A 16,035-nucleotide genomic window follows, 5' to 3' on the forward strand; every position below is an offset into this window, starting at 1 on the left:
TGGGATATTTTGGCCCCGGACATCAGGGAAGCTAGAGGACAGGGTAGAGAGCAAGGAATGCAGTGGCCAGCATGGACGGCAGGTGTGCCAACCCCTGCACTTCTCTCTAGCTCCCCCGAGCCTCCCAGCCTTCTTCCAAACCCAGGACCACTCCTGCTTCACAGACCAGGAAGCTGAAGTCTGATCCTCCTGCGCTCGGCTGCGCCAGCTGGTGCAGGACCCAGGAGTCCTGTGAATGTGGAGGGAGGTGGGAGAATGAGCTGTCAACTCTACTCGCTCTCAAGGAAGGGTGCTGTGCTCCACAGCCCAAGGGCCATCCTGCCAATGCTGCCTTTTCCGAACAGCTCCTGGGCTTGTTGGAAATGGCTCCTGGACACTGGAGAGGTCATAAGCGCTGGTGATCTGGAACATGGGTGACCGGCCCTCTTCCACTCTAGAACCACAGCTTTTCCAGCTGATGAGGTGGATGGAACGATCGGTATTGGTGGGGTTGCTGAGAGGGGACCACGGGTGCAGCAGACCCTAGGTTCTCAGGGACCTAGGAGGTGGTGAGGCAACTGAGTTGTGGCCCCCTTTTATTGGAGAGAGCATGAACAGTTTACCCAGGGTGGACAAAGGGTGAGTTTAGGGAGGCTGCCCTGTGGGTCAGGCTGGATTCAGGGCTCTGTCCATCCAGTTCCCAATAAGAGCATATTGATTATATTGCTTTAAGAGAGGCGCTGGCAAGTGGTGGCTGTGATGTGAGTGTGGTGTCGAGCGCATGGGTGCTAGAGAGTTCAGGCGGGGATGGAACCCAGAGAGCAGTGCTGGCTTCTGGAGTCTGAAACTACAGGAAGGATGCTGCCCGAGGACTGTGGTCACCTGGAGCCCAGGCTGTGGTCTCCAGCAATCGCTTCATGTCTCTGGATCTCAGTTTCCATGGCTGCAGAATGAGTCTCATCCTGCAGTCTAGCCCATGGAATTGACAAGGGCTAGAAAGAATACTACCTGCTAAGGGATTGCTTTAATGGAGATGGGGAAACTGAGGTCCAGAGAGGGCCTCAAGGATGTCAGAGAGTCAGTGACGGAGCAGTGAGTAGAACCCAGCATTCCTGACCCTAGTTTGCTGGCATCTTTCCCCAGGACTGGGGTATGCATGGGTTGTCTGTCCATCCTGCCATCTCTCTGGACAGGGAACAGGATGCTGGGTGAGGAATGAAAGGGAGAGGCTGGAGAAAGGAGGGAGGCCCCAGAACAGGCCAAGGTTGAGATAAAAAAAAATACAAACCCCACGATCCCCCTCCCCCGCCCCGCCCTGCCCCACCCCTTAAGTCCGTGCTGCAAAGGGCCACCAAGTCCAAGAGGGCAGCAGACCCAGATCCAGCTAGTGCAGCCTGCAGTCGGCCCGGGAGCCGCCAGAGGGCGCGCCTGCCCATCTTCGCCAGAGTTGGCTGCAGCGCTGTCAGTCCAGCCACCAAGTCTGCAGGGGTGGGCGCGGGGCAGAAGCTACCCGGACCTGCAAGAAACAAAGGCAGGCTAGGGAAGTGGATCTCAAAGTATTGGGGCTGTGAGAACGGGCTGCCTTCCCAGCACTCCCTCCCCTTCTTTCCACTACACTGATGCCTTGGTCCCTCCACGCCACCCGCTCCACGCCAGGACCCACGTGTATAGAGGCTGCAGTTGTAAATGCGACGTCTTCTGGGGCGCCTGGTATCCGTAGGAGTCAAAGCCACCGATGAAATCAACTGTGGAAGGGGACGTGACACAAGGTTAAGGACGCGCCTGTGGGGTTGGGCTGCTGGAGGCTGGGTCCCGAAAGGGAAGAATCCAAGAAGCCTGCCCTCGTGCAGGATCTAGGGGTGGGCTCTGCTGCGGGTCGCTCAGGGATGTACCTAAGGAAGCCGGTACTAGCTCGGCAGGACGGGGTCAGGTTCCTCAGAGGACAGAGAATTTGGGAGGTGGGAGTTGGGGTGGGGGTGGGAAGCAGTCCTTTAAGGGAGAAGGCTCTAGGGGACCGGGTTGAATCACCTAAGGAAGCAAGACCTTTGTGGGGTGAGACTGGGAATGACCAATTCTGGAAGGGTGCGGGAGCCCCTTCTAAGGGCTGGGCTTAAGAGGGGCAGGTGGGGGGGTGCTGGGCCTTAGATTGGGCACCCGGACGTCAGGCCCTCAGCCTAGAATGGGCTGGTTACAAAGAACCTCCCCTGCCCATCCCTTGTGCCTCTTCTTTCCCTCAAGAGGGACTTTCGCCCCCCTCCCCACCCCCCTAGGCCTTGTCCAGGGTGCTGAAGGTGCGGGATGGTACGCCCAGGAGTTCCCTTCCCTAGGGGCTCTCACTCACAGCTGTCCTCCTCTTCCAGGAACACTTTGCTCACGTAGCAGGCGAACACGAAGCCAAAGAGCTGCGGTGGGAGGGGCAAGGAAGTCAGGGAAGCAAGGAGAGAGCTCTTTCTCCCCCCTCCACTGCTGGCCCTGCCCACACCACTGGAGGGTAGGGGTGTGCTAAGATGAAAGCAAACCCACATCAAGTTGGAGTTAAATGACTGTCCCTTTAACTCGAATATAGCTTGTTCCATTCTCCCTTCTGGGGGTGTGACTCTGAGCAAGTAATTATTTTACTTCTTAGAGCCTCAGTTTCCCCAGATAGACCAGGGTAATACCTCACCGACTTATTGAAAGGAAAACAGATTGTGTGGCTCTGTGTGTAAAATGCCCAGGGCAGGGCCAGCCCTCTAGGAATGGGAGCTGTTGTTGTCTTGGAGTCATTCTCGTTTTATTCTCACAACTCTGTTGAGACTGGTATTGTCATTCCTTTTTGTGGATAAGGAAATCAGCCTGGAGAAGGCAAGTAACTTGTCCAAGGTCACCCAACAGGTTAATTAGAAATTTAAACCCAGGTTTGGGATCTTATGCCTGATCCTATTCATTAAACCTGCTCACTGGGGCCTCCCCTGGTGGTGCAGGGGTTGGGCGCTGGGCTGCAAAGCTCCCCGCAGCCATAGCAGCACTAGTTCGATCCCCGGCCGCTGGCGAGGGTCCCACATGGCACAACAGATCTCTCCTGCTGTGCCCGCTGCTCCCTTCAGCAGTATATTTCGTCAGTCTGCCTATTCTGTTCCCTGCTCTGGCTCTGGTGAGTTCTCTCACCCTCCCGCGCTTTCTGACTGTACCCAGTGCTTGTATAAACAAACAAATAAATAAATCTATCTTTAAAAAAAAAAAAAGAAACCTGCTCACTCACTGAATAGGGGTTGAGGCAGGGGTAAAGGGAGGGGGTACAAGAAATGCAAGAGCCAGGCAGAAGCAGAGGTAGGTTGGAACTATGGCTACATGAAGGAGTTGGGGTAGACTCCACCTCTGAGAATGTGTGTGTGAGGGTGGTGGGGGGGCCAGAACAAGGCGTACTCACAGCCAGGAAGATTTGCAGGGCACTGCTGAGTGCTTCAATATAGGGGTAGTCAAGCAGGCAGCCAGTAACAGAGATGACATGGTGGTCCTCCAGGGCCAGGCGGGAGTTCAGGACAGGTGTCACCAGGCAGCCCGGCCCATTCTCCATCCACCAGGAGCGGTGCAGGGATGTGTTGAAAGTCATGATGAAGTCCCGGTCCTGGGGGCGGGGGGGCCTGGGATACTGAGCTGGGGGGAAGGTTCCTCCCCAGGCCCCAGGAGACTATATAGAAGGCCTAAGTCACACCCGGACTGTGGCAGCAGCCTGCTCTCCAGACTCCATTTGTGAAAGGCCCGGAGTCTGTAGCTGCAATTCTATATTTGGCCACTAGGTGGTGCTCGATGACCACGCAGGCTTCATTCTTTTATCAGCTGATCCACAGGAGCCCCAGAATTTTAGTGACCAGGTCCAATTTTCCAGCCATTGATGAAATCCTCAATACAGGCCCCTTCATGGCCCCTTCAGCCTCCCACTGCTTTCTGTGTGTGACCCTAGGCAAACCTCTCCTCTCTTAGTCCTTGGTCTCCCCATTTGAAATGGAGGCTGGCCCAGACCAGAAGTTTCTCCCCATAGTGTGCATCTGTATGTTCATCAGTTCACTCAGTCATGCAGCCAGTTAAATATTTACTCTGTGCTGGCCAAGTGCCAAGCACTGGGATGTGTACTCTCATTTCATCCCTTCAGCAATCACATAAGTTGGGTTGCTATCATCTGCACTGACAAGATGCTCAGGGAGGGTAAGCCACTTGCCCAGGGTCACACAGCTAGGCAATGTTAGAGCTGGGACTCCAAGTCACTGGACTACAAAGTCAATGCTCTCATTCTTAAATTGTGCCTCTTTTATATCTAAAAATAGAAGTTGTGCCCTCTGGGCCTGCAAGTTAAATACTTCTTCAAGTTTCAATACACCCATTTTCTGCCACAGTTCTCCATGTGACCTGGCACATTCAATTTCCCCAGAATAAACTCTTAACTAGCCCTTCCCTTCTGAAAACTATCAATCAGAACTAGGCTCAAATGTCTGTGGTCCAAGGAGGGTAGAATGCTCAGCCTTTGCATCCTCCTTTGCTCTGACCGCCTGGAGTCTGGGAGGTGCTTTATGATCAACTAGGACCCCACCCCTCTTCATCAGACTGCCCTTCAGCCATGTCTCCTCATTATTTGTTTCTGAGAGGCACAGAGGAGACCAGAAACAAAAGCATGGGCCTGAGGGGTGGGGAACACAGATTATTTGGGGGCCTAGAGGGAAGTTTCTTTGAAATGGTGCCCAGGCCCATGGCCCACTAGGAGCCCTTGGTGGCGGGGGGTGTTCAGGCTCTGTCCCCAGCACTGCCAGGCCTGAGACTTACCTGGGACAGCTGTCCAACCTCCAGGTAGAAGCAGATGATAAAGGCATTCCAGCCAACCCAGAGCACCAGCCAGGCTGCATACTGGGGAAAGCAGAGAAGAGGTCAGGGGGCCCTGGGCGTGTGGACGGAGACAAAGCTCGGGGGGTGAGGATATCTTTGCTGGAGAAATTACTGCAATACCTCACTCAGAGAGCATTTTATGGTCCTCAAATCATTTTTACATCCATTGAGTCCTTATAACAGCCCTGCAGGGAAGGCATTTCCTCTATTCAGAGATAACTAATTTAATTCCTGGAGAGAGGTTGAAGTTTTCCAAGGTCACACAGCTAGCAAGAGCAGGGCAAGTCCAAGTCCTGTGGTAGCTCATGCTGTCCACTCTGCAGAGAAACAGCCCCCAGACAGAGACCTACCCCAGCTGAGAGCTAGCGGGTCCTATGCCGGCAATTCCAGTGGTTGCCACCAGGGGCAGGCAGTGCTGTTCACAGTGGTGCCTGGTGCTTCCCTGGGAGCTGGAGAGAAGGGTTGTGATGTCAGGTGGGAGAGCTTTGGGGGCGCTTCTGGGGGCTGAGCCTGCAGGAGGTGGGGAGAAGCCCTGCAATGAGTATGAGTGGGCTCTGGTGGTAGCATGACATAGCGTGTCACTGCTACTTTAAGCATCAAGCATTTGTATAGTAAATCGACTGAAATGCATTTTCCCTCAAGGCATGTGAATGGGTCACTGAGGAAGAGCAGGGGACAAGAGCGAGATGAGCTGAAAACAGGAGTTTAAAAGAAACCACCAAGGACCAGGGCTTGGAAAGAGGAAGCAGACAGAGGCACTGGGGACAGAATCTTCTTTTGGGACTGGCACAGCGGAGGCACTGACCTCAAAGCCATGCTAGCCACTCTGTATACAGACACTCTCTTTGAACATCAAGGGGCAAGAGCCAAGCTTCTGGAAGCAGCCAGAGAAAGGAAGGCCACCCCTGCCCCCCACAGGCTCCTGGAGGGAGGTGGAGTGTGGCGATGTGGCAGGAGCCTTCACTCTGGATCTCATGCCTGATCCTGGCTGTGCCCTTTCTTAGCTGTGTGACCTTAGGAAGTCCTGTAACCTTTCAGAGCCTCACTTCCCCATCTGGAAAGTAGAGCTGGTGAGATAGAGCTCGCAGGGCTGTTATAAAGATAAAGCAGTGAAATGCTTAGCATGATGCCTGGCACATGGTAGGCATTCACTAAATGATTGATCTTGTTAATATTTTGGTTTTTCCCTAGGAAGTTCTTCAGGAAAAATACCAACTCTGTCTCCACTGAGCAAAGATGCACTGGGATTCGGGCATCCATACCTCCAGCTGAGTGGAAGCCAAGATAGAACCAGGGATCTGGGTGCCTGATAAGGGGGCAGTGGTGGCTGGAGGGGGGTAGGCTTGGGGAGGGCCCTAGAATATCAGAGCCATACCAGAATGAGGTACCGGGAACGGTACTGGACGGTGCCAAAGATGCCCAGGATGACGGCCATGATGTGCAGGAAGTTGGCGAGGATAGGAGCCCACTGGTAGCCCAGGAAGTCAAAGATCTGCCGCTGCAGCGCAGCCACCTGTGGGAAAGAGCAGGCCGAAGCCACCGTCACCGCCAAAGGGACACGGACTCCTGCTTGGCCTGACGGGACAGGTGACACCAGTTACCGTGGCGATGAGGCACCAAGGCCTATTGTGCACCAGTCTGAGTCATCCCAGCCCTGTAGTGCCCAAGGGAATCTGGGAAGCCGTGGCAAATCTGTGGGGGCTGTGGGGGCGAGAGAGGGACTAAGCCCTGATCATCCCTTTGGGGTGAGCTGAAGGACAATGGGAGCTGGGGTTCAGAACACCCAGAGGGCCTCCCACTGGCACCCGCGCCTTCCCACGTGGCACTCACAGTCGATGGTCCCGGGATCCAGGCAGCAACCCCAGCCCTGACCGAAGACTGGAACATCGCTGTGGCGGGGTCAGGGAAGCCCTTGGGCTGGAGTTGTGTCTCTCTAAGACCCCTCCCTGGAGGACACCCTGGTCAGTGGGATCCGTGGGCCACAGACTAAGGGACCTTTTCCACTCCCCCGGCCCCGCCACGCCCGGAGCTGCAGTAGATGACAACACGCCAGAATGTCCATGCTCTCCGGCGGCTCTCCCACGCTAGGGCTGAGCCCGGTCACGTGACTTGCTCTGCCAACGGCGACTCTGGGAGCCGGTGCAGGTGAAGGCTTCTCTGGAACAGGCCCTCTCGCCCCTGCTGGCCGCCTTGTGAGAGAACCGCGGACCAGCTGGAGGATGAGGGGCCACGTGGAGAGCTGAGGGGGCCCAGCCACTGCCAGGCGACCAGCAGACCCTGAGCCAGGCCGACGGCGCTCCCAGATGCTAGTCAACCCGCCAGCTGGCCGGACACGTGGGTGAGACCAGAAGAATCTCCCGGCTGATGCACAGAATCCTTAGCTAACTAAAGTGGTTGTTTGAAACCCGGAGGTGTAGGAGTGATTTGTTATGCAACACGCGCCAACCGGTAAAGACCTCAATCAGCACTCCCTGTCCAGCAGCCGGGGCTCATCTCAGCTACAAGCAGGAGCAGAGGCACCCCGAGACCTAGAGTTACTGTCCAGTCTCCTTCTTCTGGTGACAGAATCCATCTCCTTGTTTTGGAAACCACCTCCGGGATACTCAGCCCATTAGGCTGGGGCAGGGCTGAGCCTATTCTTAACTTCCAAGTGGATTCTGGATCCAGGTCTAACCAGTAACCAACCCATGGGGATCTGTTCAGAGGTGGGCACTCAACCGTGCCCCGTCCTGAGAGTCACCTGGCTGTTTTCTGAACAATGAGGACAGAGTTGCTCTCTATCTGCCCTGCTATCTGATGGGTGTGGTGTCCGCTCTGGAGGCTGCTCCTGGCTGTCTTCACCCCTGGTGGGGACAGCCTGCCTGAGGAAGAAGGCTAAGCTCAGGGATGGAGTGGGGGACGTGGGAGAGGCAAGTCAGTGGAGGTCCTGCTGATGTGGCTTAGAGGCCTGAGGATCTGGCCGTGCCTAGAATGCATTCTCCTTCCTTATGCTTGGGATTTCTGTCACTTGCTTCCAGGAGTGCTGACTAAAATAAAAGGAGGCAGAGTCTGGCTGGGGAGAGAGAGGGGGATTCTGATAGACTGAGAAGATCCCAGAAGTTTTTTCCCTGGCAGGGAGACAGGAGGAGGTGGAACTGATGCTACCACACAGATGGCAAAGCTTGGGCAGAGACCCAGGAAGCTGCAGGCCCAGCTCTGGCGCCCACCCACCTGGCACCAGCCTGCCTCTTGTTGGTGACCCCCTCCCAGGGCTCTGCGGGTTGTAAAGAGTGCTCCAAGTTCTTCTCTCACTGGATACTTTCTGTTTTGGCAGAAAGGCAGAGCTAAGATCATGATCTCATTTTGAAGAAAGGGATCTTAAGGCTCAGAGAGGGGAAATGACTTGCCCAAGGTCACACAGCAGGTTGGTGGCAGAGTCAGGCAGCCATTCCACCTTTCTTTGCCACCTGTCCCACCTTGGCACCAATACGCCACCTTCCACAGCTGGTACTGGCCTGGGAGTTAAGAGGTGTGAGTTCTGATGAGCGTCTAACACTGACTCCTGGGTGACCTTGGGTGGTCACCTTCTCCTCTGGATTTCGGACTCCTCTCTGAGGTCTCTGAGGCCACTGGACTAAATGATTTCTTTTCTTTTTTGTAAAGATTTATTTATTTATTTTATACAAACACTGGGTACAGTCAGAAGCGCGGGAGGGTGAGAGAATTCACCAGAGCCAGAGCAGGGAGCAGAGCAGGCAGAAGGACCGAAGTACACTGCTGAGGGAAGCAGCGGGCGGCAGGAGAGGTCTGCGCGCCATGTGGGACCCTCCTCCGGCGGCCGGGGAGCAGCTGGGGATCGAACCGGTGCTGCCGAGGCTGCGGGCAGCTTCTCAACCCAGTGCTCAACCACTGTGCCACTGGGGAGGCCCTGGACTAAATGATTTCTAAAAGGCCCTTCTGGTTTTGACCCCACTGGCTTGCCAGCCTTGGGGGACAATGCTCCACGCTGCTCCCTCTCCCCAAAACTCCTCTTCCACTTTCATTCTCCTTTCCACTCTGCCTCTGCCTGCCCTGGTGGTTTGATGCCTGGACTCTGCTGGCACAAGGTCCTCACAAGATTATAATGAAGGACGAAGGAGAAGGCTAGGACAGTCGCCCACATTCACAGTGCAGTGAGAGAGGATGTGCCCACCCACAATAGCATCTCCACACCAACCCTGGCTCCTGCTCAAAACCCCTGCGCTCTCGGGGACTTTGGATCGATGGAGTGAGCAGCAGGATAGTAACCGAACAAGCCCTGGAGTCACTACAACTCAGGCTCAAAGGGCAGCTCTGCTGTGTAACTGAGGGCAAGTTACTTTCCCTCTCTGGGCCTATTTTCAACTATAAATAGGGAAGATAATTCCTCCCTTGAGAGGTGATTGCAAGGATATGAAGATCACAGACAATTAGTTGTAATAAGTGGTGGTTAATCAGAAGACCTCATAGTCAAAGTTTCCTTGTTTGGTATTGAAGGCCTGCTAGGGTCTTGGCTCAACCCTTTACTCCAGGTCAGCTCTTGCCCCGGCAGTGGCTGAAACCACAGTTGAATACCACCTTCGTTTCTCCTTCCTGACAGCCAGGTCCTCCATGGCCTTCAAAGTCCTCCTCAGCACCCCCTCCTTTCCTAGGAAGACCTCCCGACTGGCCCAAAGGGGAGAGAACTGGGGCCTCCCTGGTAGCACAAAGGGTTAAGCACCACACTATGAAGCAATTTACAACCTCTGCAGCACGAGTTCAATCCCCAGCCGGCCAGGGAGCAACCCGCATGGTGCAGCAGACCTCTCCTGTCTCACCAGCTGCTCCCCTTGTTAGGGGGAAAAGGCTGTCCTAAAGCTAATTCCATACAGGCTTTGTGGACTCCACCCCCACCCCAGGCCAAAGCCAAAGACACTGGGAACTCCAAATCCCATCACCACCCAAGGGAAGGTGGCTGGGACCTGAGGGTGGGGTTAAGCAGTCAGGTTGGTATAAAGCCAGACACGTGGGCTTTGGAGGGGTCCCCCATTCTGGCTCTCCGCCAGCTCGCAGCGTCTGGCCAGCTCTGAGAGTGACTTTGGGTTTCCAGGTCGGAGGATCGGGTGGGACGCATTAAAGACTTTATTTCCCTATTTTCTCCCTGAGTTGTACATTTTCCTTTTCCCTTATAAATAAACCTTTTATTAACCTTTTGTGTGTGCCTGTAGTGGAGTATTCATAAGTCCTTTTTAAGCGCGCGGGTGAGGACCCACAGCCAGGCAACCTGCTCAATATCGGGGCTGCCCTATAACACCCTCAGCAGTGTATTTCAGTTAGTCTGCCTGTTCTGTTCCCCACTCTGTCTCTGGTGAATCCTCTCACCCCCACACCTCTGGCCTGTACCCCAGCTCTTGTATGCATAAATAAAAATAAATCTTTAAAAAAAAACAAAGGGGAGAGAACTGAATATGGAGGACAGGCTTTCTTGTCCCTTTCAGACATTGCTCTAGCCTCACAGACAATACTCACTCCCTCGCTCATTCATCTACCCTGTCCATACCTATCTATCCAGCCAACACCTGACATGCCCTCATCATCCGGGGCCATCATTCATTTGTACACAGAGGGTTTAGTCTGTGTCAGGCGCTGTGCTGCCATTGGGATGCAGAAGTGAGTGAGTCATGGCCCTGGCCTTTGGCAAGTCAGAGTGGACAGAGGCAGCGGGCGGGAAATCAGCAGTGAGCCAGTGTGGTCAGGCTAACCAGGCCCCCAGATGATGCTCTCCCTCCCGCCAGTGGTTGTCCTGCTGTGGCGCCAACTCCCCACCTGCATAGATTTAAATATACATACATCATATACACACACACACACACACACATACACACATGTACTTATTTAAAAATGAGGTTGTGTGTCTCATAAACAATCTTGGTTCTAGTTATTACTTTTTTAAAAAAAGATTTATTTATTTATGCATACAAGAACTGGGATACAGGCCGGAGGTATGGAGTGGGTGAGAGGATTCACCAGAGACAGAGTGGGGAGCAGAACAGGCAGACTGACTGAAATGCACTGCTGAGGGGAGCAGTGGGCAAGACAGGAGAGGTCTGCTGCACCATGTGTGTAGCTCCCTTGTGGGGGATCAAACTGGTGCTGCAGTGGCTGTGAATAGCTTCATAGATTGCAGCATCTTAACCCCTTGCGTCACCAGGGAGGCCCCTAGTTACTACTTTTTATTGGGAAACCAAGTCAAAAATCTCAGAACTTCTGCTTGCACAGCAGTGACAGGTAGCTAATTAACAAATAAAGACAAGAACAAAAACAGGAGGACCATCTCCCCATCTGATTGCTCCAGCTTAGAAAGAATAATCTGAGGGCTCTGGGGGTTGTAATCTATAACTGGCCTTGGTGTCTTTTCTACTTTGATGGGAAGAATTGCGTGGAGACAGCAGCAATCATTTTGCCTTTGCAAAAAGTTCAAGTGTACATGATGGGGGGGAACAAAGGACTTTGGGGATATTTTTATCTGCTCAGGCTGCAAGCCAGCTGAGGCCAGCCGCTGAGTCTCTCTCCTAAGTGGGCCAGAACAGCAGCTCCTGCAGCAAGAGATGCCACCTCCCTCTTGGTCCCTGGCTCAGGGAGGCTGGGACCCTGTCAAGGGCTTTTCCTAAAGCACAAGAGCTGTCGAGTCACTGTCATCAGTGGGGCCAGAAAGCTTGGGGTTAATGGCGATGGCCTCTGGGCCTGCCAACTCCCCAGCCACATAGGACCCCAAACAAGCAGGACGAGACCCCCTGACCGCAGTCCCGGAGTGACAGATGAGAACAAGTCCCCTGAGCCCTGCCGCCCTGCCTGGATCTGCTGGTCCCACATGTCTGTGCATGAGGCCTTGGTACCTTGTCTACAAGGCTCCCCGCTGCTCCCTGACCCAGCCTGCCCAGCCCCCACCCCAGCAAGGAGGAGCCACTGGCTAGGAGAAGAGACAGCATCTCAAATGTAGCAGCTCCTTCCCTGAGGGGCCCCCTGCTCCTTACAGACACCCAGGGATGATCTCTTTCTCTTCTCCTGTATTCCTCGGCTGAGCTGGTATCCCTTGGGGGGGCCCCTATGGGCAACCTACCCTCTTATATCACTGCCTTGTCTTCCACTGGCCTCCGGTCTTGCCCCTCTGTGAAAACAAGCATGATCCCCGAGTCACTGTCTGTGGGGAACCCCAGCTTCTCAGTCTCTCAAACACCTCACCCACGTCCTCTCCCTCTACTTCTCATCCCTGACCACCATTTGGAGTGTCATGGCCTGTATCTGCCCTGTCTCCAGTCACCCTCTCGACAGCCCCTCTCCGGACAGCGGGCTTGCTCTCCAACACCCTTCAGGAGGGCCAGCCTGGCTCAGTGCGGCTGCTCCTCGCCCCACCTCACTTCTCTCCCAGTCCAGCTCTTCACATCCCAACTCAGCCTGGTGGGACCCACCACCCTTCACGTCAACATGCTCCTCTGCCTTCGCAGACCTGGAGGCACAGCCCACACCTGACACACCCAGTTAGTAGTTCTCTCAGCACCTGCCAAGCTGCAGACGGCCACTCTGCGGGCAGGCCGGGGCCCCTGCGACCCGGGACCATCAGCTTCAAGAGGCTCCCGACACTGTCCCACAACTCTCTCCCCTACTCAGATCGTTTCCCTGGCCTCAGGCCTCCTGGCTCAGCCAGCAGCCCTGCCTGCTACATTTGAGGCGCTGTCCCTCCTCCTACCCACTGCCTGCTCCTGCACTCTGAACCCCAGCCTCTCCCTGCTTTCTCGGGGCCCACACCCCCATCCTCCTTCCTCTCTCCTTGACGCATCCTCTCCCACTGCCCCGGCCCTTTCCATGGACTTTAAACACGCTCAAGACTCACATGAGAAAAACAAAGTCTCCATCCCCCAGCTAACGCCTTCTCTGCCTCTATGCTTTTGCTTCCCCACTGTTTCAAGGTCTCTACACCCCCATGTCCTTGTGCCTCGCTCCTCCGCCCGTTACTATTTGGGCTTTCTGCTCAGTCACAGAAACTATTCTCACTGGGGTCACTAGCCCCCTCCATGTCACCAAACCCATCAAAGTGCTCTCATATCTCTTAGCTCATGGCAACCATCCTCTGTCCTGCTGGCAACATTTTCTCTGCCTTTTGTCCCATGACCCAGAGGTAGGGTGGTCCAGTGGCTAGGGGAAGAGCCTGGATTGGTTTTTATCCACCTCTCAGTTTTTGTCACCCACAAATGTGTATGATTCATAATACCTCTCTCACATGGTTGTAAGGAGTATTATTTAAAATTAAATTCCACCACAGAACTCCCTGCCTCCCCTGTTGCTATGTATTTCTTTCCACGGCACTTCTCATGAGTTAACATAGTCTCCCTCTTTATTCACCGTCTGTCTCCTGCAGGAGAGGGAACCCCACGAGAGCAGGGATCGCTGCTGTGCTTGCACTGGCACCCAGCAGGCACTCAAAGGTATCCTCGTGCTCCAGCCTCCCTGGCTGCTTCCAATGCCAATGCAGCTCATCCTCCTGAGCAGCCAGCCCCAACACTCAAACACCTGGGGACCCCGCCCTGCTTCATGCTCCACTTGTCACCCAAGCTTCAGGCGCTACCTGTCAGGTTTCAGCTGCCCATGGGACGGCTCGCCGTGTACTTCGTACAAACCAAACCAGGCCCATTTCCAGTGTTTGGGCCCCACGTGTCCTGCTGTGAGCTAGAAAGCTAGTCTTTAGGGGCTGGTCTCTCCTCCCTCACCTCTATGTCCGCGGCCACAGTCATCAGGTCCTGACTGACCTGAATGTCCTCTTACCTGGCCACTTTCCGCATCCGCCTTATTCTCTCACCTGGCATACAGTCCCCCTTCCCACAGCCTACTTCACCCAGGGCGCTCCTCTCCTTTCCAGAGTGAAACCTCCAGGAGGCAACCCTGCTGCCCCTCCCCCTGCCCTTAGCTCCCCACCCCCACCTCTGATTATTTATTTATCGGGTAGCTGCCAGCTGAGGGGGATGCAGTTGCTATGGGAACCTTCAGCCCCGAGTCAGGGCTGCCTCTGTTCTCAGTAGGATGCTCTTGTCTGTCTAGACGCCAACCCCGGAGCCCAACCCCAGGTGGGGGTGGGGTGGGGGTGGGTCGGGGGTTGGGCTCGGGGCAATAGAACCCATCAGAAGCCTCCTGTGCCCAAACCCTTGCCAGTCAATTCTGCAAGTCAACTACTTTCCTGACCAAAAGTCCAGCCACGTCACCACAGGCCAGAGACACAGAAGTCAGGGTGTCTGGGGAGGGAAAAGGGCGGGGTGGGGGTGTGAAGTTTCTGGAAAATGGTTTGGTCCAGCCAGATTCTCTTTCATAGTCATGTCTTTAGTTCACAGAGGCCTGAGATGGGGAGAGTTTCCCTTTTGGGGTCAGGTAGACCTGAGCTCCACCCCCAGCCTGGCTCTTGACTCACTGTGTGACCTTGGGCAAGTTACTCCCCTTCTCTGGGTCTCTTTTCACAAGGAAAATGCCCTGTGGATTCAGACGGCACATGGAAAACTCTCAGCCTGGCATCTGGTACACAATTGGTGCTCATCATATGACAAGTCTTTGCTGCAGCCCCAGACTCAAACCCCCCTTTTCCCAATGGATTTCTAAGGCAGCTGACAAAATTAAACTCGACTCAGCCTCTCATCCGTGAAATGAGGGAGTGGGGCTGAAGCCACAGATGGCAGAGCTGGGAGGACCTCCGGAGATCTGAGCGTCTAAGCCCCTCATTAGAGAGGGGAGCAAGCTGACAGCAGATAGAGGCAGTGACTTGTCCAAGGGAAGGGTCTCCTCACTTGTCCTGAACCCTGCACCCTGCCCACCGGGGGCAACGCCATGAGGTGAAGTAAACACCCAACGAGAGATGACAAAGTTTGTTCCCAGAAACCAGCAGTCTTCAGCAGGGAAGATGGGCCTAGTAGGGACTTGACTGGGCAAATGCCTCTTGAGCACCTACTATGTGTTAGGCCCTGGGCTAGCATGATATTCCAAGCTGATGCATCTCCTGCTTCAGTGATCATGAGGCTGAGATGGGGGCTTCTCTACCAGGTTCCCCACTCACTGCGTGCAGTGACCTGTGGGGCCTCCTTCCTGACTACCTGCCCATCTCTCTCTCATATACTGGCCCCCTCTTTTCCCGGGTTCCCGCAGCCCTTCTGCCTTTCTCTGTCTCAACCTGGATCCCACTGGAAAATGGCCAAGCCCATCACTGTTAAGCAGAAAAAGAAAAAGAAAAAAAGAAAAGAAAAGAACCAAACCAAGCTGCAAACAATATGATTCCATTTGTATAAAAAAAGAAAATCTAAAAAAACCCAAAAAACACCCTTGAAATGTGTGACTGTAAATGCAGAATCAAAAACCAGGAAAACACACAACAAATGGGTCTGAGGAGTTTTCTCTAGAGAATGGAACACGGCGGGGATTTGCTTTTAAACACACACACTTGTGTATTTCTGAAATATTTTACCACAAAGCTCTATTTTTTAAAAAAAATCCAGGAAAAAAATGTTCTGAAATGTTGATTCATAGACTCTGGGAAAGAGCAGCCGTCTCGCCTGTGGTGACAGGCACGTGCTCAGCCCTGGGCAAGTCTCCTCTGACCACAGCTTCCTTATCTGCACGGTGGGTGGGGAAGGGGGGGGTGCTTTGCACCCCAAACCACTACCAGATTGGCTTCCCTGTGGCTTGCCAAACTGTTGGGGGGGGGGTCTGGCTTTGCATCCGGTGACTTCTGCTATGGGCCTAATGGTCCTTGACCCCTAGGAGCTGGTTTCATCAGCCTGGTAAGCCTGCCCAGCATCTGCTTCCACCAGCCCAACTCTATCCAGACCCATCACCATTCCTCCTCTGGGGCTGCCAGCTGAGGGTGCCCTCTCCCACAGCCCTGGTGCTGCCACCTTGATATGAAGGTCCCCCCTTTTACAGAGGAGGTTCAGAGTGGTCACCTAGGTCTCCTGAAGTCAGGAGGTGGCCGAGCTAAGACCCGGTTCCTTGTCTCCACACTCACTGCTCTGCCCACACACCACACATCTTTCCAGAGACCGAAGGGCATGGAGGGATGGAACGCAGGTGGGTGGGGGCAAAGCTGCCTGGACCGAAGGCCTCCCATGAATCAGCTAACACAGACTCATCTCCTCGGAGGGTCAGACACTGCGCCGGCACTCACATCTGTGTTCACTCATTCATCTGACA

General features: G+C 54.4%; 1 protein-coding gene across 1 annotated transcript in view; it reads right to left on the reverse strand.

Annotated features, from left to right (window-relative positions):
• Nucleotides 1–1,590: 1,590 nt before the first annotated feature.
• The window catches only part of NKAIN1 (sodium/potassium transporting ATPase interacting 1), a gene marked incomplete at its 3' end in the record, with an annotated part of 40,272 nt that continues 25,827 nt past the window's right edge, over nucleotides 1,591–16,035 (reverse strand). The window contains exons 2-6 of the mRNA XM_084242254.1: nucleotides 6,212–6,349; nucleotides 4,777–4,857; nucleotides 3,389–3,586; nucleotides 2,321–2,381; nucleotides 1,591–1,724 (exon numbers count right to left, since the gene is read on the reverse strand). Of these exons, the coding sequence (XP_084098380.1) occupies nucleotides 1,591–1,724; nucleotides 2,321–2,381; nucleotides 3,389–3,586; nucleotides 4,777–4,857; nucleotides 6,212–6,349 (612 nt within the window). The remainder of the gene's footprint in view (nucleotides 1,725–2,320; nucleotides 2,382–3,388; nucleotides 3,587–4,776; nucleotides 4,858–6,211; nucleotides 6,350–16,035) is intronic.

Source organism: Talpa europaea (genome assembly GCF_964194135.1).
Source record: "Talpa europaea genome assembly, chromosome: 9".
Taxonomy (NCBI): domain Eukaryota; kingdom Metazoa; phylum Chordata; class Mammalia; order Eulipotyphla; family Talpidae; genus Talpa; species Talpa europaea.